At 38.3% G+C, this 23,367-nt stretch overlaps 3 protein-coding genes across 3 annotated transcripts in view; all 3 read left to right on the top strand.

Moving 5' to 3' along the window:
- hoxc3a (homeobox C3a) overlaps window positions 1-23,367 on the top strand; it is a 65,183-nt gene that overhangs the window by 20,114 nt on the left and 21,702 nt on the right.
- On the top strand, window positions 7,343-11,278 carry hoxc6a (homeobox C6a). Its single transcript, XM_026998797.2, has 2 exons — window positions 7,343-9,617; window positions 10,233-11,278. Exons 1-2 carry the CDS (start codon window positions 9,218-9,220, stop codon window positions 10,538-10,540), a joined length of 708 nt encoding a protein of 235 aa, XP_026854598.1. The 5' UTR covers window positions 7,343-9,217; the 3' UTR covers window positions 10,541-11,278.
- Window positions 12,286-15,026, top strand: hoxc5a (homeobox C5a). Its single transcript, XM_026998798.2, has 2 exons — window positions 12,286-12,984; window positions 13,904-15,026. Exons 1-2 carry the CDS (start codon window positions 12,513-12,515, stop codon window positions 14,116-14,118), a joined length of 687 nt encoding a protein of 228 aa, XP_026854599.1. The 5' UTR covers window positions 12,286-12,512; the 3' UTR covers window positions 14,119-15,026.

Here is a 23,367-nt window from a genome sequence, read left to right as displayed (position 1 = left end):
TTAAGACCAGTTATTACAATGACAAGTTCCGAATTAAACGAATAATGTTCCCGTTACAGCGAATTAATGGTGAATTTGTCACGTCGAATTTTACTTGTTTGCCGTTTATGTTTGAAGATAAACATTTATGTAAGATTTTATTTTTTAAACTGTCACTTAATCGGGACCTATGGGTTATAGCAGCTCGCAAGTGTGGTTTCCTTTACAACTAGTAATGACAGGTAACAGCTATCGACTGGTAGATAGCTAATAAAACCTGATTGCATTAAGTCAAGTCAACAGCAACGAAAGAAGGAAACGATAAAGATTAGAGGAATTGTTCTGTGATTTGTATAAAAATGTTTACAACAAAACGAATATTAGATTAATTAGTGGGTCTAATTTGGTAATTATCTTTCTTCAAATCATCGCCAAAATAATTTGGAGCATTTTATGCATGAGTGACAAATAATATGACAAACATGCCCTTAGCTTAACTAAACGTTTTATTCACTTTCACGCTTCCTGAGAGGAAATGAAAGAATATGTCTTTTGGAAAAGAAAAGTAACCTACGCAAATTTCGTTGCTGTTTTGTGGCGGCGAAACTTATTTTATTTTAACTGAACGTGTTCTGTTGTTTTAAAGCTGTTTTCTCCAGAGAGCATAGACATTTTCAGGAAGTTCCCAGTAGGGACAATTGTTGGCGACGATTGTCCAACCGTCTGGTCATTGTATATCGCACTGTTGTTACATTCCAAATGAGGTCTTTACTATTACCTGCAGTAAAGTTTATTGGTGGTGTAAAACCCGACAGTGTCGCATCCGGACAGACGCTTTTCCTTTCGATATCTGTGCAGTGCGGCTAGACGAGCTAGGGCCAGAGACAAGGAAAGCAACATGGACGTGGAGGTTCTTGCGTTTGCGTATGTATAAATTGTGCAGTTATTCTAATCTTAGCGCTGTGTAGAACCGTGGAGAAAAGGTTGCTTCTGAATTCATTTACATTCTTCCGCTCGGTGTCTCCGTCTGGATTGAAAAGCTAAAGAAAACATTCGAGAAGCCAAAGGTATTATTTAAGAGTTATTTAACCTAACTTTGTGTTCCTAATTATCTGCAAATCAACAAATCAATTATTTTTCTAGATTATTGTAGGCTTCTAATTATGATGCAAATTAGTGTATATATGTTTTAGCAAAGTGAGTTTCTGATAAGACAAAACCCATATAACTAAATTAATGATAGATAGATAGATAGATAGATAGATAGATAGATAGATAGATAGATAGATAGATAGATAGATAGATAGATAGATAGATAGATAGATAGATAGATAGATAGAAAGAAAGAAAGAAAGAAAGAAAGAAAGAAAGAAAGAAAGAAAGAAAGAAAGAAAGAACTGTTTAAAATATAGAGTAGTTCTAATAAGATCTGCCTGTAATGTAACAGCTGTTATTTTTATGGCAGCAGCTCAGACAAAAAGAATAGCATGTTGGTAAGTGGAGCTAACCGATAACTGGATGAGGTATTTCTAAAAGTAGAGTGATATGAAGATAAAATAGGCCCACTCCTGAAGCACACACATTTTGGTGTTCATGCCATGATTACAAATATGCCCGAAAGAAAATCTTAGCTACAGTAATAAATATTTGGGCACAGAAAATCTTATTTATACTCCATAAGCAAAATCTTTATTTGGATATGTTTACTTGATCTAATGACCCCTGATCTAAGTGTCCAAGGACTACACAGTGTTTAATACTACAGCTCTAGACCAAAACAGTGCATCAAAGATTATACAGCTAGACCAAAACAGTGTGTCAAAGACTAATACTACACACCTGGACCAAAACACTATATGCACCTATTTCATGCTATTTGTTTTCTACTGAGGGCAGAAAGTATGTGTCTTAATCTAAACCTAATTTATAACCTGAATTAAAGATAAAGCACTAGGTATTTGGGGTAAGAAAGTAGCACTCTTTATTATTATTATTATTATTATTATTATTATTATTATTATTATTATTATTATTATTATAGTTTTCCATAGCTGTATGTCTATCAGCATTGCAACATTATACTAAGATGCCCATATATTTATACAACTAAGCTTCCACAGTCTTAAAAATAAGGTCTTGCAAAAGAAAAGGCACTACATGCAGAGCCACTGTTTATTATTAGATGTGAATTATTTGTCAGGATGTCTTCCTGTAGTTATTACTTTAAATATTAAACTGGATTTAAATGTAAAATTCTCTTCTCTGATCATTTTTATTTGCGAAGTGACTGCTCGTGGGTGCAGACTCGTAGAATTTTATACTGTGTTAGAAGCAAGGCCAAAACAAAACTGGGCCGGTGGCTTGGGCAGCCTTTGTGCATGCATGGATACATTTATTCATTGTTTATTGAAATCATTGTTTCTATATTGTTTATACAACAAAAGAGGGTCACATTAGATCTAATTGCTGTTGTAATTGAAACTGCAATGAGTAATTAGCCTGAGGGACTGTGATGGTGAAATGCTATGTACCAATAATGCACTTCCCTAAATACTCTGCGTGCTCACATTTCTTCTTTCTAGCTTCCTGCTCAATAGCTTTCCTGTCTACATGAACCTTACCAACTTAAGATGAGAAAAATAACGCAGACGATACCGCGATACGTCAAAAAGACATATCAAGGTGATATCAGATATTTTATTTTTATTATAAGTATGCTTATAATAAAACTCGGGAAAATAAGATGGAGAAAAAGAGAGGGAGAGAGAGAAAACCCAACACATTCCTAGTTGTTTAGAGGGGGAATTTACAGCTAAGTGATAAAAGTTTACGACTGAATTCACGCGGTCATTGGTTGTGACGGACCACGTGGTACTCACTCTATGAACATGAACTTTACGCTGTAGTCTCTCCTTTGGCTCTCCCCATCTATCGACCAGAGAGCATGAGCTGGTGTAGAAAAGATCCTTAGCACAGGACATTTCTTTCCTTTTCCGCTTATTCTATGCGTCAGACAGATTTTTATGCATTTTATTGCGTCCTCCGTCTCGCCTGCTTTGTCGGCAGTAATGACTGTAGCCTACAGAAGTCGCCGCCTCTTCTCTTATCCTTCTGCCTGTCTTATCCCCAAGAGGGAAACGCGACAGCACTGCTGGCTGAAGTGTGGGGGATTGAGGAAGAGAGTTGTAAATACCGCCGTCTCTTTCCTTAGAAGAATTTTTCACGCGATCGCGTATTAGCGGCTGTGAACGTGTCGATCACTATACCATACCCGACTCGGCGTATCCGCTTGCTGCAAAACCACCGACCGTGCGTCACGCGGGCAACAGCGACAGCACGGGTAAGTAAACCACTCTACGTTTCTTATTGGCTTCTTGAAATGCTTCACGGCTGATATTTTATACAGTGCATGTTGTTTTCCTCGGGTAAGTGTAGCCGACTTCAAGTAAGCTGTCACTGAGAGGCAATTTAACCTTTAAGGTTGAATCTTATTGTGATTTTAGCTTGCGGAGTCTCGAGTACCTTTATCCTTGAGGTTGCTAGATATCGGTTGGTACGCCGCTGCGTATTTGTATGTTATTGCCGATATCAGCTAAGTTTCGAAGATATCTAAGATGGCGCAAGTTAACTGGTATTCCAGCGGGTGTGGTTTGAAGCGCTGAATTGTTCATTAAGGCGTTTTATTCAATCTGATGCACAATGTTTCATTACCTCTTTGAGGTGCGCCATAAGATTTTATTTCTTTAGTTTTCTTTATTTGTTGTTGTTTTATTTGAAGACCTCATAATAGCTTTTTATCAAAAAGGGGCTGTGATAAGTTTCAGTGATGCTGAAGAAGGCCTGTCTCCAGTCACTAGAATAAAGCCGTTTGGAAAGCGTCTTCTTCCGCAGCTTCCGTGGGCAGTTTGCATAGGCTGAATATTTAGCATGGTCTCGATGACGTGTGTTCAGTCATTGTATGAACATTCTAGTAATATGTGTAAGAAACTGCGCACATCTGAGTGCGTGCGTGCGTGCGTGTGTGTGCGTGCGTGTGTGTGTGTATGTGTTTGTATGTCACACACTTATTACACACATACGATGAGTAAGATAAATATTTCCATATTCATCTTATTCATAGTTATCTTCAATCATTCATTCATTCGTTTACTTTGGCAGTCAGATCTTGGACATATGTTTTAATGCGAAAACCATCGCATTAACCTGCTGCAGATTATGTTTCGTCTGCTGTTATAAGATTCCAAAGTCAAATGGAAGTCATGATGTGTTTACGGTAAATCACGGATTTTAGTGCCACTGTTGAATCAGCAACACACTGGTACCCAAAAAGAAACAGCACCCAAGCGCAGTGGCTTATATACACACACACACACACACACACACACACACACACACACACACACACACACACACACGTAAAACTAAATTTACAAACACCACGTCATTCCACGAGGATCAGACAATACTGCCACCTTGTGCCCACTCTTCATACGAGTCCACAGGCGGGAGTAACAGATGCTCAGGAAAGGCCACCGACTTCTCGGTCATAAATATACATTCTTGCTATTCTCCCGTAACGGACACCAAAATACGTATTGTGGTGGAGTGTGGCATACATGGGTCTATGTCAAGTCTCAGGTAAAGAAAAAAATCATGAACCCATAAAGTGTTCTTTACAATTTATTCATTAATTTATTCACTAAGCAGTCAAGCCAATTTCGCCGTCAAATATAACATATTTGTACTTTCATGAGATATAGTCACATTTTTGATCATTACAAGGTGCTGTTCAAAGTTTAATTATAGCTAAATTTATTGGCGTTGGCTAATCGACAACGACGATTGGTCCCTCGTCATGGCTTCCACGGGTGGACATCTAAAAATGAGGGGAAAAAAAAGGAAAAATGAATTGAAAACAGTTCTTATAGGAAAAACAGCTCAATTTAAGAAATTTCTGTTTAAGTCATTAACGTTTCAGTTTAGTGTTTCCTAATAGCCAGCTAGGAAGCGGTGTTTAAAACATGGGATTTTATAGGAATTGTTTAAATAATGTTGACTAATTTTATATAAACAGGCCTTTGTTTGATCTCATTGGTTGTTCATGCTATGTCCTTTATTTTCCAGTTTTTAGGGGAAAAAAACTAGTTCAAGCTTACAAACACTGCTGTGTGTGTGTGTGTGTGTGTGTGTGTGTGTGTGTGTGTGTGTGTGTGTGTGTGTGTGTGTGTGTGTGTGTGTGTGTGAGAGAGAGAGAGAGAGAGAGAGTGTTTGTGTGTGTGAGTGCGCGCGCGGGCGGGCGCGCTCGAGGCTGGGTGGTGGCGTTCACGATGTTGCTCTGCTGTGTTTACAACGTATAATTTATGCATTGCCCTTTAGCTGGTGTTTATATATATGAAGAGTCTAATATGTTTTGGAATATGTAATACAATTATGCTAAAAGTTGGGCCCTAATAAGGTTTTAAACAACTTCGTGAAGCTGACACATTTATAAAATCTGACCAGCATTAAAGTAAACCGTGAGCCAGTCTGGCGTCTACCACCCCAGAGAAGTTGAAACACAGAACATATAATTTACAGTTCGTACGAATGTAAAACAAATTCCAGGCGAACTTTCAATTCCAAACATATCTTTACAAGAACTGCAGGGCTATGCGAGTTCGTCTACGTCTTGTTCATGGCAGTCACAACACGGCCAGAAAACTTCACAAAATAACCTTGTGGTAGTTAAAAACAGTAATGCCGCGTCGGGCTCGTGCGTTGCCCCACACGTTCTATTGCATCTGAGAGCATTGTTCCAGCTGTCAGGTTATTGTTATGGATTTTGTTTTTGCGCAGATCAGTCGACACAGATGACAGCAAATGCTTGGAAGGTTGGGCCTGAAACAGAGAGTTAAAGGATTCGACGTTTGAATTTCCTGTAGTGAGAAATCCATTACACGCTAACGGGCCAATAAAAACACTCAAATGCAGACTTCAAATATGTGCTGAGTAGGCGCTTAGCAAGCGCAGTTTCGCGGATTTTCTCTTCCCTTTTAAAGTCGCGGTTAGTAAGCTTTATTTATCCAGTTTACGTGTAAGATTACTTACAAAGAGAACGTTTTGGTGTATACCGTTGTAGCATTGAATGAGCAGGTTTCATCCAGCCAGTAGAATACTTGCCAAACGGGCTCTCTGTTTATTGCCGCTTCCAACGCTGAAACACAACCATGTGATTTGTCTTAAGGGCCGCAATAAAACCCTAACAACGCTTTCTCCAGAGTCGCATACCAACAGCTTACGGAGTTCGCTTTCGACTACTCTCGGTTAATCCTGGTAGTAGTCGGGTAACAGTAATGTAGTTAAATAAGGTAACAATATTGAATATCTCCATAATGAAAGCCCTTCAGTTCAAAGTGACTGAGAGTCATACTGTTGAACATCAAAGACTCAGAACTTGCTTAGACACGTCATCAGCTTTGATGTTTCATTTTTGGCCTGGCTCGAAGATGAGACACAGGCCAAGCTTATGAGGTAAAATTTAATAATAATGTCACAGAGAAAGAGCGCATATTTATGTGTTTTTATTTTTATATTTGTAATATTTGTTTAGATATTTTATTTAGTGTTGCATGTTGGTTAAGTTTGTACCTTCATATGTAATGTGTTGTATTTTAGTTTGTTTCGGATCGTCTTATAATCTCGAACATTTGCACATAAAATATTTTCACTATCGATTGGCGACTCTTTTTACAACTTTTTTCCTTAATTATAGATATTTTCCCTTTCATTTAAAAAGTAAAAATCTGTAATTTCCAAATCTAAAAATCCTTAAAAATAATGCACATGTATTTGTGCGTAAAGGATATTTCTTTGTGGAAATATGTGATGTTCTCTAAACAGAAGTAACTAATCATAAATAGCATATTGTAAATGTTAATGTAAATGTCATACCAGTAATTTGGCGGTTGTAATGTAATATTTATTCATCATGAACCGTTTGAGCAGCATAGCCTGTAGTGCGCTAGTCATGCCGTAGTTATAATTTTGTATATTAAAACAGTGACTATTATTATTATTATTATTATTATTATTATTATTATTATTATTATTATTATTATTATTACTACTACTACTACTACTACTACTACTACTACTACTACTACATGTTGTTGCTTCTGAATATCGTTTGGATTTTGGGAGTTAAACTGTAATTGGCCTAACACACAAAAATAGTCATTATTAAATAACATGTTTGTCGTGGTTTAAAAATAATTGTTTTTGGTGTGTTTTAAAGTACATTAGTTATGCTATACAGTTTGAACAAAATACGCAGCTAACCTAATTTAGGTGTACGCAATATGGAAGGCGCAACCTTTTCCTTTTATTAAAGCTTTGCCTTAAACTCGTTAATTTATCTCTGTTCACAGTTACTGTACAAAACCGCGTACTGCTTTTGGTAATGTCATTCATGACTTCAATAACTCGAATTAATAAGTATATTTACATACCTCGCTCCTGTTTAATGGCTTTTACACTGTCATGCCGGGGCTAAACTCTACTGTTCTGTCAATCTAATGTCGCGCGCACCTCTTTCAGGACCACTGTTTTTGGCTTCACACTTTCCGTCATGTGGACCGCATTAAGGTCACTTGGTCGCCACCATTCGCCTATTTCAAAACATCCGTCTTCCAGTTTTGATCGGGACAGATTTTACACATCATTCAAACTGCAAAACTATATTTGCATAAATCAGGAAATATGTTTAACTGTCTAGTCAAATTTCTTTTAAACACTCAATTTGTTCTACGGTTAAACGCGTGACCACAAGTGCCACATTATGGTAATTGAAAAAAGACTTCCGACTGCTCACGAACGCGTCTGAAATGACTCCGAGCTTATTCCACAATCGCCCTGCGCAATGTCTGCGGATAATCATTGAGGAATAGCCAGTATTTTGTCTATAAGATAAGGGACTCGCTGCACAGCCCCCATACGTGCAGACGGTAATTGCTTTAGAGCTGGAAGTCCTCAGTTGGTTTTGTGACTTTTATGGCACCAAAGCGCGTTTGACGCATTCTTTGGTAGGACGTCCCATCCCCCCTTCTTCCTCCTGTCCCTTTAGCAGCGAAATTATCAATATGTTACAAATGGGGAAAGAAAAGGGCACATACGTTCCCCTTCCACAACCAAGAAAGCCCGGAGGAACGAAAAAAACAACAACAACAACAACAAACGTTTAGAAGATATACAGCCTATAAAATATCTGTCCTTTCTTATTTCCTCAAATGAAGTGTGCTGACGGACAACCATAACTGAATAAACGGAATAATGTATTTATTATCAGTTCAAATTTGACGACTTCAAGATAAGCCTGAAAATCAAGACAGCACAAAGGCCCAAATGGACATGCAAAATAGTACCTGCTGTTGCAAAAATGGCGTAATGTGAAAAACATTATGTTGTTGGCCTCCTTCGAACATTTTTTATTTTATCTTATTTTTTATAATGACACAGGCGAGTGCTAATCATGAAATTCGACTTTTAAATGAATATCATAACGATAAAGTAAGAGTAGCTCTGTTGGGAATAACGTATTGTTTTGTTCTGGAATTGTAACGTTTTATCTTACAAATGTTATTCCAAAGAAGACTTTTGGCCCGGGTTATAAACACCGTACATATTAATAACGCACGTAATTCTAATAAATAAATTCTTGCCAAATTTAACATGCATAAAACTTAAAATATCCCCATGGCCACATTCACTTAACATGTTGTTTGTCTCTTTCACTGACGTATAATACTCGTTGAGGCATTGATTATTGTACATTTAGGTCATATTTCCTTTTTTATCGAAGGGAGAGAGAGAGAGATAGAGTGAGAGAGAGAGGGAGAGGGAGAGAGTTTTCCTTAAACATTATCAACTGAAACCACTGGGATATGAAGCTACAAGCTACATATTCCTCCGTAGACAGCGCTCTCAATTGGTGGAAAGTGGTCAGGTGACGTTGTCATATTGTCCTTCCTTGAGCCAAGGCTTGGCTATAACACTTGGTTTGCGCGTCTTAACCGGAGACTAGAAATTAATATTATTGAAATCCTACTGAACTTCATTTGCTAGGGAGTTTGGAAAGCAGGAAGGAGACGTGTGTATGGGAAAGGAACATAAGACACTTAGGCGCACAGAGAGGAAGCGTGAGAGACTGAGAAACGGGAAATAGGGAAAAGGAGAGTGGACGTGAGAGCGATAGGGGAAAAGTATGAATTCGTATTTCGCCAACCCGTCGCTCTCGTGCCATTTATCTGGTAGTCAAGATGTTTTGCCCAACATGCCACTGAACACGACCACATATGATCCGGTCAGACATTTCTCGTCCTACGGCTCCACGGTGACCCAGAACCGGATCTATGCGTCCCCTTTCTATTCACCGCAAGACAACGTTGTGTTCGGGTCAAGTCGGGGACCGTACGAGTACGGATCTAACGTGTTCCTCCAAGACAAGGACGTGCTTCCTAGTTGTAGGCAAAGCAGTATGGGACTCAATGCTCAGAGCCACGTTGCTCAGGATTACAGCCTGGAACAAGCTCGAGGTGGAACGCAAGAACAAAAAGGGAACATACAGATCTACCCGTGGATGCAGCGCATGAACTCGCACAGCGGTGAGTTTATACTTCGGCAATGGGATATACCCTGGTGGAATGATTCGGTTTTACTATATGTCCTAGCAACAGAGCAGCTACATTTTATGGCCCCATAAACCACTACTAAATCGTCTGACTATAAAAGGGCCCTTTTTCCAACGAGGGGAATCCCATTTGGCCAAACCTCCCTCTAACTCAACCACCAAAAGAAATTTCAAAACTTGCGCCTAGTGTTAGAATACACTAACACATTTTAAAAAGTACACTTCTGTGCATTTTAAAAATACGCCCTTCTGTAAATTCGCGTATTAAATTGTTTGCATTTCATTTTATTCTGGTAAGAAAACATCATGACTGAGCAAAACAAAATATTTATTGTGTATATAGTGCCGAGCCGAAAGGTCATCAGTGCAAGCGTGATAAATAATGTATCAATCATGAATTGTTAACAATGTTATGAAAAAGACCAGGCAAACCATATTGCTAACTATAAATCCACACGTATATAATTCCGTAATATTTTTCCCCAAGAGTACAATTACTGTATGCTAGGTGTGAGTGTAATTACTATTACGCTGTCATGTTTGTTGTTTAATCAGCTAATATGCTTTATCCATACTATTTTATAAACAGGAGTTGGGTACGGGTCAGACAGAAGGAGAGGTCGCCAGATTTACTCCCGATACCAAACCCTGGAGCTGGAAAAGGAATTCCACTTCAATCGCTACTTGACCAGACGCAGACGGATTGAGATCGCCAACGCTCTCTGCTTAACAGAGCGCCAAATCAAAATCTGGTTCCAGAACCGACGCATGAAATGGAAAAAGGAAAGCAACCTAACTTCGACTGTAACGGGGACCGGATCGCCGGGTGCTACTCAAGGGGCCGAGAAACGGAGCATTCAGGAGGAGACAGAAGACGTTAAAAAGAAAGACCAATAATCTTTTCTTTTCTTTTTTTTTTTTTAATTCTTAAACGCCTGTTAAACTGCAACGTAACTACCTAAACTCTCAGAAATGCAATTATAACTGCATGGACCGTATATTCTGCTATACCTTTTACAACCTTCTCCTCAAAACCACCCCACACAAATACTCACGTGGAGAGAGAGAGAGAGAGAGAGAGAGAGAGAGAGAGAGAGAGAGAGAGAGAGAGAGAGAGAGAGAGATATGATATGCAGCGTTATGCAATTCACTACTCTTTGAATAGAGATTCAGAATGTTTGCCTCTTTTTTTGGCAGTGTGGATTAAATACCATAGATGCTCTTTGTGCGGTAAACAGTCCTAGTATTATCGTGTTTATATAAGCTTGTAGGCAGTTAATCTATGAAACGAACTATACACTAATTTGATCGATACGAACCGCCTTTCTCACTGACGCGGTTTGCAAACGCAGCACCGTCCGCATTCCAAATGTGAAGGAAACGTATCGTGTCGTTTTGTTCCCACTCATCTGTGCAAAAGCACCAGCAGTGACGGGACGAACCGTACTACCTAAATTCTTATTTTGTGTGCATTTCATCTGTCTGTATCCCGTCAGTGCATTGATGTGCAAACGCCGCTGTGCGGACTATTTACTGTTCAGTACATTTAATAACGGTTCACCATACTCTTATATCCATGCTTATAAAGTTGTCTTAAAGTGAGTAAACGCAGCTATGAAAAAACAGACATACATTGGTTCGCAATTCTAGTTCTATTGTTTTGTCAAAAATGTGTTTATTTAATAAAATACTTTAAAGACAAAAAAAAAAAGTTTTGCCTGGTTTATTATAACCTCAAATCCATTTCATCATCCACTAGCGAAACGGCATTTTCAGTATATAAATTATATGACTTTTCCGAATGTAAAAACATCTCTTATTCCTAGTAGAAGTGTGACAGTAAAGGCGTTTACATGACCGAGCTATGTGTATACGTAAAGGTTTTTTGCAGGAGAGAAAACGGAAATAATTTCAGGACAGGTTTAATCCCAGAAATACAAGAAATACAAGTGTGAGCTTCATGTGCCTCAATAACGTTCTGCCACCGTGTAAGACCCACCGAGCTGTGTGAGTTTATATAGAAGCAGTCACAAATACACCCCATGAATATATATATATATATATATATATATATATATATATATATATATATATATATATATATATATATATATATATATATATATATATATATATATATATTTGTTGTTTTGTTTGTTGTTGTTTTTGTAAAAACAAACACAGACAATACCGACAATGACATTCGATAGATCAAACAACTAACATTTTTGGGACGGTAGTGCTTGCCCTTGGGACGGTGTAGGCTATCTTTTAGAACTTCAAAATACCACCATTCATCCTTAACAGTAATTTGAGAAAATATATACATCTCAGTTGAGAACGCTCAGTAACAGCATTTACAATCAAAAGTATGTCCTAGCCTATGTTACAATAATAATATGGGAAGCAACACTCCGTATGTGTCTGTGTGTGTCAGCTTTGCCCAATATCAGACACCAGATGACGCTCTTGTCTAACTGTCTTGCCCCTTTTTGCCCAGACCCCTAGATGGTCTCCACGCCACAAAGTTATCGGACACGTTCCCCTATCCATCAATAACCTCCCGGGGATCAAGCCAATTTATGACTGGCCAACGTTTGCACGTGATTCTATTTAAACATCCCATATTTGGGCATTACACGTTGCATCATGAAAAAAAGCAAATGATATCCCCCCACCTATAAATCCTCCTCTTTTTTAGGACAAACCCCCCTCAACTTCCCAAAGAGACAAATCAAAACCAATAAACAATATAAGCCACAACAACAAACAGTCTATGTATGCTTTATGTTCATTTAAATTCTGATGTGACTACGTGTTTCTAGTCGAGTCCTCTTGGGTCTGTAGGCTATTTTGTTTAGGAAGTAGAATGAGCTCGTACGTAGGAAATCCTTTTTGTAAGCAATCGCACGACGCATCCTCCTTTGCCGCCCACACTTTTGGCAACTATGAGTTCCATCAGTCCAATTATGCGTACGGAGGTCTTGATCTCAGTGGAGCCTTGGCTTCTGAAGTCTCTTCCAACTCCCCGAAACGGGTGGCGATGAACACACACGACCGTGCCAGGATCACCGCGCCACCACATCGACAGTCCTGCGCAGCAGTGGGCTCGCCGAGTCCTGTTAGCACGCGCGGTTACAACCTGCTCAGTCACGGACTGTTGAGCCAAAAAGCCGAGGACATTATGGAAGTTACGGAGAAACCCAGCGGCAAGAGCCAGACTGGTGATATGAAGCTGGAGACCACTCCAACGATTAAACAGCAAACTATCACGACCGAGCCTCAGACCCAGTCGCAACCGCAGATATATCCGTGGATGACCAAGCTCCACATTAGCCACGGTAAAGATATATTTAATGTCTTTTTAAGAGGAGCGCAAAACTGTACGTCTCTCATTGTCGTCATTACATCTTCTTCCTATCCCTATTTCGTCCCTCCATACATTTCCTCCTGAGTTTTATAGGCCAAAAGCAGGAAATAATAAAACTACCGGTCGTAAATTTTATGACAAAGGCATCCATTGCTCGTAAACCTGCCCAGTTACTATGAAAAGATGATCTGCGGCAGAATTTACTGAGATGTAATTGTATAGTAGAAACAAACGTATAGGAAAGCGACAAATGCCGATTAAAATCTTACTAAAGGGTAAACTTTTTCCTGCAAATGAGTTGGGTGTTGCATTCAAATAAATGATAAGAAGCCATGTTTCCGGCACTGAAAATTAAGAAGTGGACACGTCACTTGTTCATCCACAAAGTCCAGATTTTCAGCTCTAAGATTTTTTGTTTCAAAAGTGATATTTACGCTCTGCATTGCCTACCAAACAGCAGCTGTAAACTCTTGTGACTTGGAGTGCATGTAGTGCATGTAAGCCCAGGCAGAAGCAGAAGACACCTCGACCGGGCTATAGGCTACTAAAAGTGGTCTTCCAAAAAGGCTTTAGACTGCCACGACAGTCAATTGTTTGAGTAGAGAAATCTGTGTAATTGTTCGAGTCTTGACTTCAGTTCCATCAGGTTCCACCACAATCTTATTAAGTCCATCGAACGTTTCTAACTGCACGTGGAGTCCCATCCGTTCCATACGAGTGTATGTGATATTTTCACAATTATCATTATCATTTTCATCGCGGTTAGATGCATTTACTTGGACGATGTGGGGACCTCGCCCTGACATTGATGCAAGTATGCATGTGAGACAACGTCGCTGATATTTGACCTCTTCGTGGATGTAACCTATATCTTTCTGATGCCACCCCAGAATCTGACGGTAAAAGATCGCGAACCAGTTACACCCGCTACCAGACTCTGGAGTTGGAGAAAGAGTTCCATTTCAACCGATACCTCACTCGTCGCAGGCGAATCGAGATTGCCAATAACCTCTGCCTAAACGAGAGGCAAATTAAAATTTGGTTCCAGAACCGGCGCATGAAGTGGAAAAAGGACTCAAAGTTGAAAGTTAAGGGTGCACTCTAAGAATGAAGATATAGTAGTATGGTGTTGCAATGTGCACAGGGGACGGAAAATACAATGTACCTTTATAACAGTATTGTAAATGTTTCAAACTTAATTTTAAACTGTTTAAAACAGATCATTATTCCTGCCATGTGTTTGTACAATGTCGTGCTGTAACGTAAATTTCCCCACAATTTTTCAGATGATAACAGACTGAAAACGGGGAGGAGCTTATTTGGGTCACACCCAAGTAGAATGGACTCCGACTTATTTTACAATATAAGTTTTAAAAGGTTGGTTGTGGAAAGGCTATTATATTGGTTTAAGATATAGTTTATGATTGTCAGGGAAAAAATATTTGTTTGCTATAAATATTTGTAAATATGTGTTTTGAGCTCTGAATATTAATTTGCCTTCTGTATTTTCCTTTTTAAAGTCTGATGGAATGTCTGTTTGTATATTGTAATCTTTGACGTAACCGCATCAACGAGCACAGTAAAGATCAACTGCACGCGAATAGTATAGCACCTATGTTCTCACATTTTTCATTGTATGCTGCAATAACGCGCTAAGCATTTGTACTTTAATTTAAATTTTGTTTAAACAGAAGACTTTGATTACTTTACTTTTTTCAGAGTACAATACACTACCTGTAAAGTAAGCGTGTTGGGCCCATACTTGTATTAGCAACAACACAAGCAAGTCTACTGCTAGATAAATAGAATTTTTAGCCTAAGTTTGACACCTGTTCCCTTTAATTATTAATCCACTATTGTGAGACTTTGTCAGTCCATGCAACTTCCTATTTATTAGGGGTCAAAGACTTAATTCGTGCGTACTAAATCTGGTTTTAAAACTATGTGTAGAAACTAAGCAATGTGTTGAGACCTCGCAATTAAATAAACCTACGACTGAATTGACCCTCCAAACATTACTCTTTCCTTTTAATTACTTAAACCGACTTAAATCTACACAACCAGAAATACTACACAATAAAAATGCAAAACAATTTTCTGCTATTTTTTTTTTTTTTAAATCCCTGGTGTCTCAAACAAATATCTCACCTTTTCGAGTAAAAAGTCATTGGTAACTGTTCGTATGGTTTGAGTGTAATTACTCTTTAAGACTTACGCGTTAATGCAATATTGGATTTCAAACATATTTCTGATCTAATCAGAGGCTTGTAAAAGGATACAAAAAGGTTTAACTGACTATATGATAGGCAAACTATTTCGTTAGTTATATATGAAGAGATGCTGAATGTACTGGAGGACCAGCTGCTCATAGACGAAATAATGAACCACGGTGGGGTTTTCCTTGGTCATATCCCTCAGGCCAGTTATTTACAGTAGCCCTCAGACAGAGGAGCATAAAACTTTATGACCCCAATAAAGTTTTACTGCGTTTCCTCACACCTCTCAAACACTGACAACTGTTTCCTTTTCAACAGGCCAGCGGAAGTTTACACAAACGTTTCAAAGAGCCGCTCTGTGAATGCATCAAGTAGACATAGCAACCAGATTTACATTTTTTAAAAAGTCGTTGAATGTTCAATATATTGCGTCTCACATGATAAATAATAAAGAAAAAGGAAAACAATTTCAAGTCTGAGTTTTCGTATATTTAGCAGATGCTCCCAAATGTAATAATCTTTTACTCTTTCACTTCGCTTGCCATTCATGTCTTCACTATATTGAATTAACTGATTTTTGTGACTATCTTGTCCTTTAGATGAACTTTTTCATTACGGATTAGGCCCTTGTATGCCTGTCACCCAAGGCTGAGAGAACGATAGACACTGTTTTTCCCTTTTAAGTTGATTTAACTGACTGAACAAAGAAATTAAGTTTCGTTTTGCTATCTGCCATCTGACTAATTTGCAAAATTTTAATAATTGTTTTTCTTGAGTTTAGTGACCCTTAAAAATAAACAAACCTACATTTGACCATCAAAACAAATATTTGCAGCAAACGTACAGGCTTTCTTGCTTAGCTTACTCACCTACCCTGGAGTTTCACAGAATTTCCGTGCCACTTTGAATTTCAGCACTCGCTGTCTTGACCATTACGTACACTTTCGGTGTAACTGTGGCCACTAAGTTGCTTTTTAAAGTAAGCCGTCTTTTTAGCTTTCTTGCCACGTATTTTGAAGTTTTGAGGGTTATTTATGCCAATTGCCTTAAGCGGGACCAGCGAGTGGTTCAGGGAGAGCACGTGGGGTCATTAGAGTGGGTTTTATGGCCTGGAAGACCTGACAAACCCTCAATATATTTACATCATATATAATCTTAACTGTCCGGAATCGCAGCTGTTGGCTTGCCTTATCTCTGAGAGAACGGCTTTAAGGCGTTTAGTGTGGCTTTCTCGCGTCGGCGTCTGTAGTCTGGTAAAGTTCGACTCTTACAGAAATGGATCCCAGGCGGTCGCAGTAAGTTAATAATCTCGCTTCTCTCGTTCTAAATTAAATATGTACTTTCCTTTGCAACACTCTCGGGAATTAATCAATGCTGTAATCCAATAGTTCTTTGAGGAATTGCTTCAAAGGGTGCGTAACGTTGTATTCTTCAGTTTAAATGTTGTCTTTGCGTAGACAGCAGTGGAGCAGAGGCCAGTGTGGAAAGTGCTGAAGTGATTAAGAATTAGAGAGCTTTGTGGACAACGACATTTTTTTATGGACTGTAACTAATTTTTAGCATGATTTAGTCTGTTTGCTTTTAAAAATCAATGAGTCTCCTAAAAAAGATAGATTGGGTGCATACGTGAAAAGATATTGTCTCCAGTTTTGCCCGTTTTCAATAGGCTATGCTATTGTTCTGTATTAGCATGCTGTGTGTCTGTGTGTGTGTGTGTACTATTCTGTTATTGTGAAATGATTATGCTAAGTCATAGGCTCGGCTTGTCGTGGTGAAATTGGTGTTGGGAGGCTGAGAGTATTTAAGTGATCTTGTATTGGGTTGCAGATGAGAGGCCAAATCCCAGCACATATATCTTGCAATGAGACATTATGGGGGGGGGTCACGTACAGGGCAGCGCTGCAGTAGTGTGCAAAGGGGTCACGTACAGGGCAGGGGGCACAACAATGCACAGCAACATGCTCAAGCAAACCGCACCGGAGCCTGATCCCAACTCTTCACATTTGCATGTATAACATCCACATGTATAGAATGTTTAGCATTTAAATATGTTCATCACCTTCGCCAAGCTGGTTATTCTAAAGAAAAAAAAAAGTGGACATTGTTTTTTATTTTTGGGTGCCAGATATTTGGTGGGTTTTCACTTGACAGACGAGGCCCTACTTGACCATTAGAATCAGGGTTTGAAAGGTTTAAGCCATAGCTTTCTTTATGGTGTTATATTTGGACTGAGACACTGTGGCCTTTTCTTCCTTCTGACACGTTCTCTTTAACGCTGGTTTTGCTGGAGTCTGCCAGAGACTCTGCGCGCCATTGCTTCTTCTGTACACCACTGACTTTATATCTTATTGCGTTCTGCATGGCTTACATATGGGGCATGTTATGAAGAAATTGGATAAGTGTAACAATGCAACATTTTTGGAAATGAGCTGATGTTTCTGTTTCATGTCCCAGCCTGGAGTGAAGGGTAATGTAGCTCAGATGTCATCTAATTGCGTTTTGGTTGGTGAAATGATCTTTGGATAAACCATTTTTCATTCCTCAATATTCAATTCAAATCCCAATATATTCTCAAATGTTAGCAACATTGCATATATATATATATATATATATATATATATATATATATATATATATATATACATTTAAATTTAAGATTAGGAATGTAAAATCCTTCACACATCAAACATCTCTGACCTTTTAAATGCATGTGGTCTGATTGAGCTCATGCATGCGGAATTAATCCCTTCAATCCCTTCACTGTAGAGGAGATGAAAAAGACCGTGTTTCCCAGTTGTGATCCTACAGTATTTTTGCATTGCACATATTTAAAGCCTTTCCTATTTTAACACGTGTATTTTAATCACAGCAAGGTGTTGTTAATTAGCTAAAGTGTTCAATCCAATGCATTGGGGAAAACAATAAAATCTGCAGTGCAGGCACCAAGAACTGGGAAACACCAGATTTGAGTTTAGAGAATTCCTTGGCACAGTAGCAAAACTGCAAAGCAAAAGTTTTCTCTCTGCCACCAAAAGGACTTTGAGCAAAGAACAAGTCAAAGCAGTTATTTGAGCCTTATTGTATGTTTGTCTGTCTGTTTGTTTGTTTGTTCAATGGGTTTAAATATGTGGAGATACAGAACAATATTAAAAGAACCTCATGCACATGTTGATTAAACACAAAGACAGTATGCTTAACCTTTTAATGTGAGATCAGAGCTATATTAACATTGTTAATGTGGGGCTAAATTTAGATCAGTGTGTGTGTGTGTGTGTTGAGGATTTGGACTTTTTAATTAAAGGTAATTGAATGGTCTTACTCATCATTACTAGTTACAGTTATGACTTTCAAGGGTTAAAATAATTGAAAAAAGGTCCCAAATGCTTTGCAGGGTTCCATGCTGGTGACTGTTCAGAGTGGTGTTGGATGGGGTGTTTAGAGTGGTGTTGGATTGGGGTGTTTAGTGTTGGATTGGGGTGTTTAGTGTTGGATGGGATGTTTAGAGTGGTGTTGGATGGGGTGTTTAGAGTGGTGTTGGATGGAGCGCCAAAGTGCTGAATTGTAGCCTATGAAGCTTTTAAACACTAGGACCTAGCAATAGTAGAGAGTGTTCAGAGAGTGATTATCTTAGATTTGTGCTCTATAATAATTAAACATTATATAAACATAATAATGCCTTTTGATGCTATATTACAACATTATTTCATTAATACACACAATGATGATTCACAAGTGTATTCTTCTTCTTCTTCTTCTTCTTCTTGTTATTATTATTATTATTATTATTATTATTATTATTATTATTATTATTATTATTATTAATAATAATAATATTATTATTATTATTATTAATAATAATAATAATATTAGAAGATCACTACTGCAGCTAATACATTATGTCTGTGCGTCCGTAGTATATTTCCATTTAATATATGCTATTTTATCATTTGTTCTGTCTATGCTAAAACTGCAAAATAACAGACCAAGTTAATTTGGTGTACATGTGAACATCTTAAGTAGCTTTAGCTGTAAGATCTCAGACTGCCATGCTCAGTTTCTACATTAAATCAATGATCAACTTTTTATCTCAGTGTATAGCCACTATGCAGAAATGCAGGCAGATAATTCTGCTTAATTTTTATATTTCTTAATCCTTCAAGATCAGGATTACTTATTTCTTTTGCATAGTGTTGTGTATTTATGGAAATTAAGCAAGGCCTCAAGAGTGTGCAGAACTGAAGCAAGACATTTCTATTGTTCTGGTTGTAAATACCAGTGAGCTGTAAACACCATGGCCAGATTTCCTACAGGGCAGTGTGACAGAGAAACATTGCATAATGGGAGGAGTTCTGCCTTCGAGGTACGACGTGAAAGAACAGGCAAGTCCCCTTGTCAGACAAGTTATCAAAGTTGCCTTAAGTTTGTTTGTTTGTTTTGGTTTTGTTTTTCCTTTGAGCTAATAGTTAGTTTGTTTCTCTAAAGAAAAAAAAAGGTTTTATTGTAATAATTTAATACAATAGTATAATGATTTACAGGACAGTGTGTGTATGTGTAGTCCAAGTAAATGGCAGCTTGTTTGTTTGTTTGCTTTTTAAAATTTGGGGGTACTTAAGTTTATAGTTGTATATATCAAGCCTAATACGCTGCACAATGTCAAACAAGCAGCAGATGAAATTTTACTGTTTAACAAACATCTGCCTTTTGGGATACTTTTGGGATGTAGTTAGGCAGTCTACTCTTTCCAGCTGTGCAGCAAAGGTTTACAATAAGGCCCACTCAAGATGCAAGAACTTCAATCTAGGTGTGGCACATTCACCCATAGAAGGCCGCAGTTAAATAGTTTTGCAACTGTATTACACAGGACACAAATGAAAGATTTTACTCTGTTAGCTTTGATGAGAGAGTCTCTATATCAGTTCATGCCCATCAACCCCAGAGGGACATTAAAGGGCAGAATGGAGGTGAAAATGATAAACCAAACTACCTGAAGGTCACTGCATGGAGCGTCGACTGACCTCAAGCAGGCTAGAGGTTCCGATTGAGCACCATCTAATTATTACAGTAGCAGATGCTGTCCTTCCTCGTCAAAACGCCGTTTGTTTAGAAACTACCCAGAAAGTGACCTTTAGCGATGCTGGTGTGGTGGCCAAAGAGTCAGCACGGGGCCTGTGTTTCGCTTGTCAGCACAAAGCTCGGTCACGCTGCCACCGCTTCACGGGCATGTGGGCCGCACAACAGCTGACCATTAGTGCGGCCTCTGTGCAAACAGGACTTCGCGCACTTCTCCCATATCCTCTAAAGCAAACCTCTACTCTCTCCATGGAAACCCAGCTCTGCTCTGTGTTTCCCAGGTACGACAGTTCATCAGATGGACGTGGCGTACAGAGCCAGGCACGCTAAGCCAAGAAAGAATTATATAAAGGCAATTATATACATGCTAAAACTGAAAATCTGGAAGCAGATTCTTCCTATCTGTGTTCTGGATTAGAATCACTCACACTGAATCTATTGCACTGTGCTAGAGCTTGTGTGATGAGTGCATTGTCTTTCACGTCAATACTCGACTTATTTTATTGTGATAAACTCATTTAAATACTTGCACTCATTATGATACAACACACAATTTGAATCTTAACTTAATCTCGATTTTATTCATAGTGTTTAGTAAAGAGAAGTAATTTCAGCATGGTCTTCAGTTATTAAAAGTTAATGAAGTAATTTCATGGCAAGTGCTTTTCAGAATGACTACATTATCAGGTTCTCCATAGGAATATTTGCAGTAAATGTATAACGAGGACCGCACTGGGTTAGATCACTAACTTTACATAAGAAGCAGGTTGCTGAATTAGATCACAAGTATCGGCATGACAACAGAATCTGATTGATTCTGATTAAACTATAGAATACCTATTTGAAAAAGCCGTTTCATAAAATGCCTCCTCCACATGCATTACAATATTTTTACATGCAGGCATTGTAACTCTGAATAAAATATGAAAAACACCAACAGCCAATAGGGGGTGCTGTTTTATATCCCTCTGTGGTTTTTTCACCTGCATTCAGGGTCAGCTTGCTGTCCTCCTTTTCTGGTTTTCAGGAGACATAACCTCTTATTGCACTGCCATGGTTACGATAACTTCGCACAACACCACTCAAGGTGAGTGCCGGCCCATCCAGGGCATTTTGACAAGGCGTGCAGAGAGGAGAGTAGAAAAGGGTTCCAATGTTCAATCAAACACCCAGAACTGCCCACAGTCTGGTCATGAGCCAGTTCCTTTTTGGACAGGAGTGTGCAGGTTCCAGCAAGCCACTGGCAAATCACATAGCTTGCTAATGTTTTGTCAGTCTAACTGCAACACACACTTGCTTCATTTAATACATGAAACAATTGTTTATGATGGATAGCAGTTGTTCAACTAAATAATTTTAGAATGCATCATTTTTCATCATTATTTTAAGGGATACTCTCCTAGTGTGGCAGGTCCCCCCAAAATCATAGTGTGAACTCAGTCATAGGCACAGATGCAGCACTAAATGTATTTGGCTCAAGACTTTTATAGACTGTTATAAACTAATATCTAGCAAGAGGAATTTGGTGCGTAAACTGTTAGCATGTAACTTGTGGCATATTAACCTGTTAATGTATTTTACTTCTTTATTTTTTTTTAAATCATGGACTTGTTGCTTATATGCTTTTTAAAGAAATGTTCTTGTTGTTTATACGTGATCTAAAAGCTCTGATAATCCAGGCATACCATGAAACTGAATCAGTTTTTTGTTTTTTTTTTGCTATAGAACATAAGTGGTAGATTTGCATATTGCCTGAAAGCGTTGGATCACTATTTTAGTTCTTCGCACTGCAGGAAATAAATAGATTAATCAAGGAAATCATTCTGAAAATAACCTGAGCTAAATGCACAGCATTGTCCTAGTTAAGAGGACCGTGCCTTAGGACAGTTCACTGTAGTCACCCTCAGAAACAAAGGAGAGAGAGGGGAGAGAAAGAGAGAGAGAAGGAGAGAAAGAGAGAATAAAGAGCTAGAAATACGGGGAAAGAAAAAGCTTATTCTTAGCTTATTCGTGCTGTTTATCACTGCTGAATTGCTGAGAAACTTTTATAAATTATTGGTTTGTGTTATGGTTTGTGTCTTGAACAGTGGTTATGATTTTTTTTTTAATATTTAACAAAGTAAAGGTATTATTTTCCTTTTAAAAGTGGTTTCATTCTCTCTCACTGTCTCTCTCTCTCTCTCTCTCTCTCTCTCTGTCTGTCAGTCTCTCTCTTTATAGCAGATAAGAAAAAGAGAAAGATGAAACCAAGCACGGAGGACATATGGCATGGCTGTACCCGTAAGTCCTCCTTCTTCTGTCCTTAGCCGGCAGAAGCTACCTGTCCCTACTTGTGTCGTTCTAGAGCTAACGCAGAGGGCAGTGTTCCCTGAAAAAGGCAGGCAAGGCCGCTGTAAGACACATCACTGTCTGTTAATATTTATTAAATGCTGTGAATGTTAATGTTGGAACTGTCTCTTCACGTCAAGCCGTGAGCTATCCATAAAGGTAACACTGCGCTTTTAACCCCCCCCCCCCCAAAAAAAATGTAAAAAATAAAACGGCAGTTATATTAAATCGGTTATATTCACGTCCATTCCTTTAATATTAGAGCGACCGGAAAATGAGTTGATTTATAATTTGCCTTATAAAACATTATTCGACTTTTTAAACAGTCAAACTAATTCAAGAGAAAAGAAAAGATTGCTTTGGTAATTACAGGAGGATGCTAAAAACAAATCAATGTTAAATCAACATGTTAAATTACTAAACTTATTCATTTAAAATCAATGCTTGTCAATAAATTCCCTTCATATATAACGTCTAAATAATTATAGGCAACAAAACTACTCTTCATTTGTATTCATTATTTAAAATACGGAATTACTTTTCCATTTGCTGACAACATCAAACGAACATCACTGTGACAAAATTAGTTTATAGTATTCGAAAGTGTGTATAATAGCTATATGCTACATCAAGAGATTGTTTAGCGCTATGGCCTCTACGTTTAGTGCTAAAATGCTAAACCACAAAGTAGTTACCTGTCAGAAATCAAGACACTGAAAGTAATTAATACTTCCTGGACA

This window comes from Electrophorus electricus, chromosome 22 (genome assembly GCF_013358815.1).
Source record: "Electrophorus electricus isolate fEleEle1 chromosome 22, fEleEle1.pri, whole genome shotgun sequence".
Lineage (NCBI taxonomy): Eukaryota > Metazoa > Chordata > Actinopteri > Gymnotiformes > Gymnotidae > Electrophorus > Electrophorus electricus.
Note: the sequence above shows the minus strand (reverse complement) of the source record. Positions and strands in the feature narration are given on the sequence as shown.

Excerpts from the sequence above, each read along its gene's own strand:
- hoxc5a (XM_026998798.2), top strand. The coding sequence starts at position 12,513 with ATGAGCTCGTACGTAGGAAATCCTTTTTGTAAGCAATCGCACGACGCA. Across the intron at positions 12,985-13,903 it reads CAAGCTCCACATTAGCCACG|AATCTGACGGTAAAAGATCG; the intron begins GTAAAGATATAT and ends ATGCCACCCCAG.
- hoxc6a (XM_026998797.2), top strand. The coding sequence starts at position 9,218 with ATGAATTCGTATTTCGCCAACCCGTCGCTCTCGTGCCATTTATCTGGT. Across the intron at positions 9,618-10,232 it reads GCGCATGAACTCGCACAGCG|GAGTTGGGTACGGGTCAGAC; the intron begins GTGAGTTTATAC and ends TTTTATAAACAG.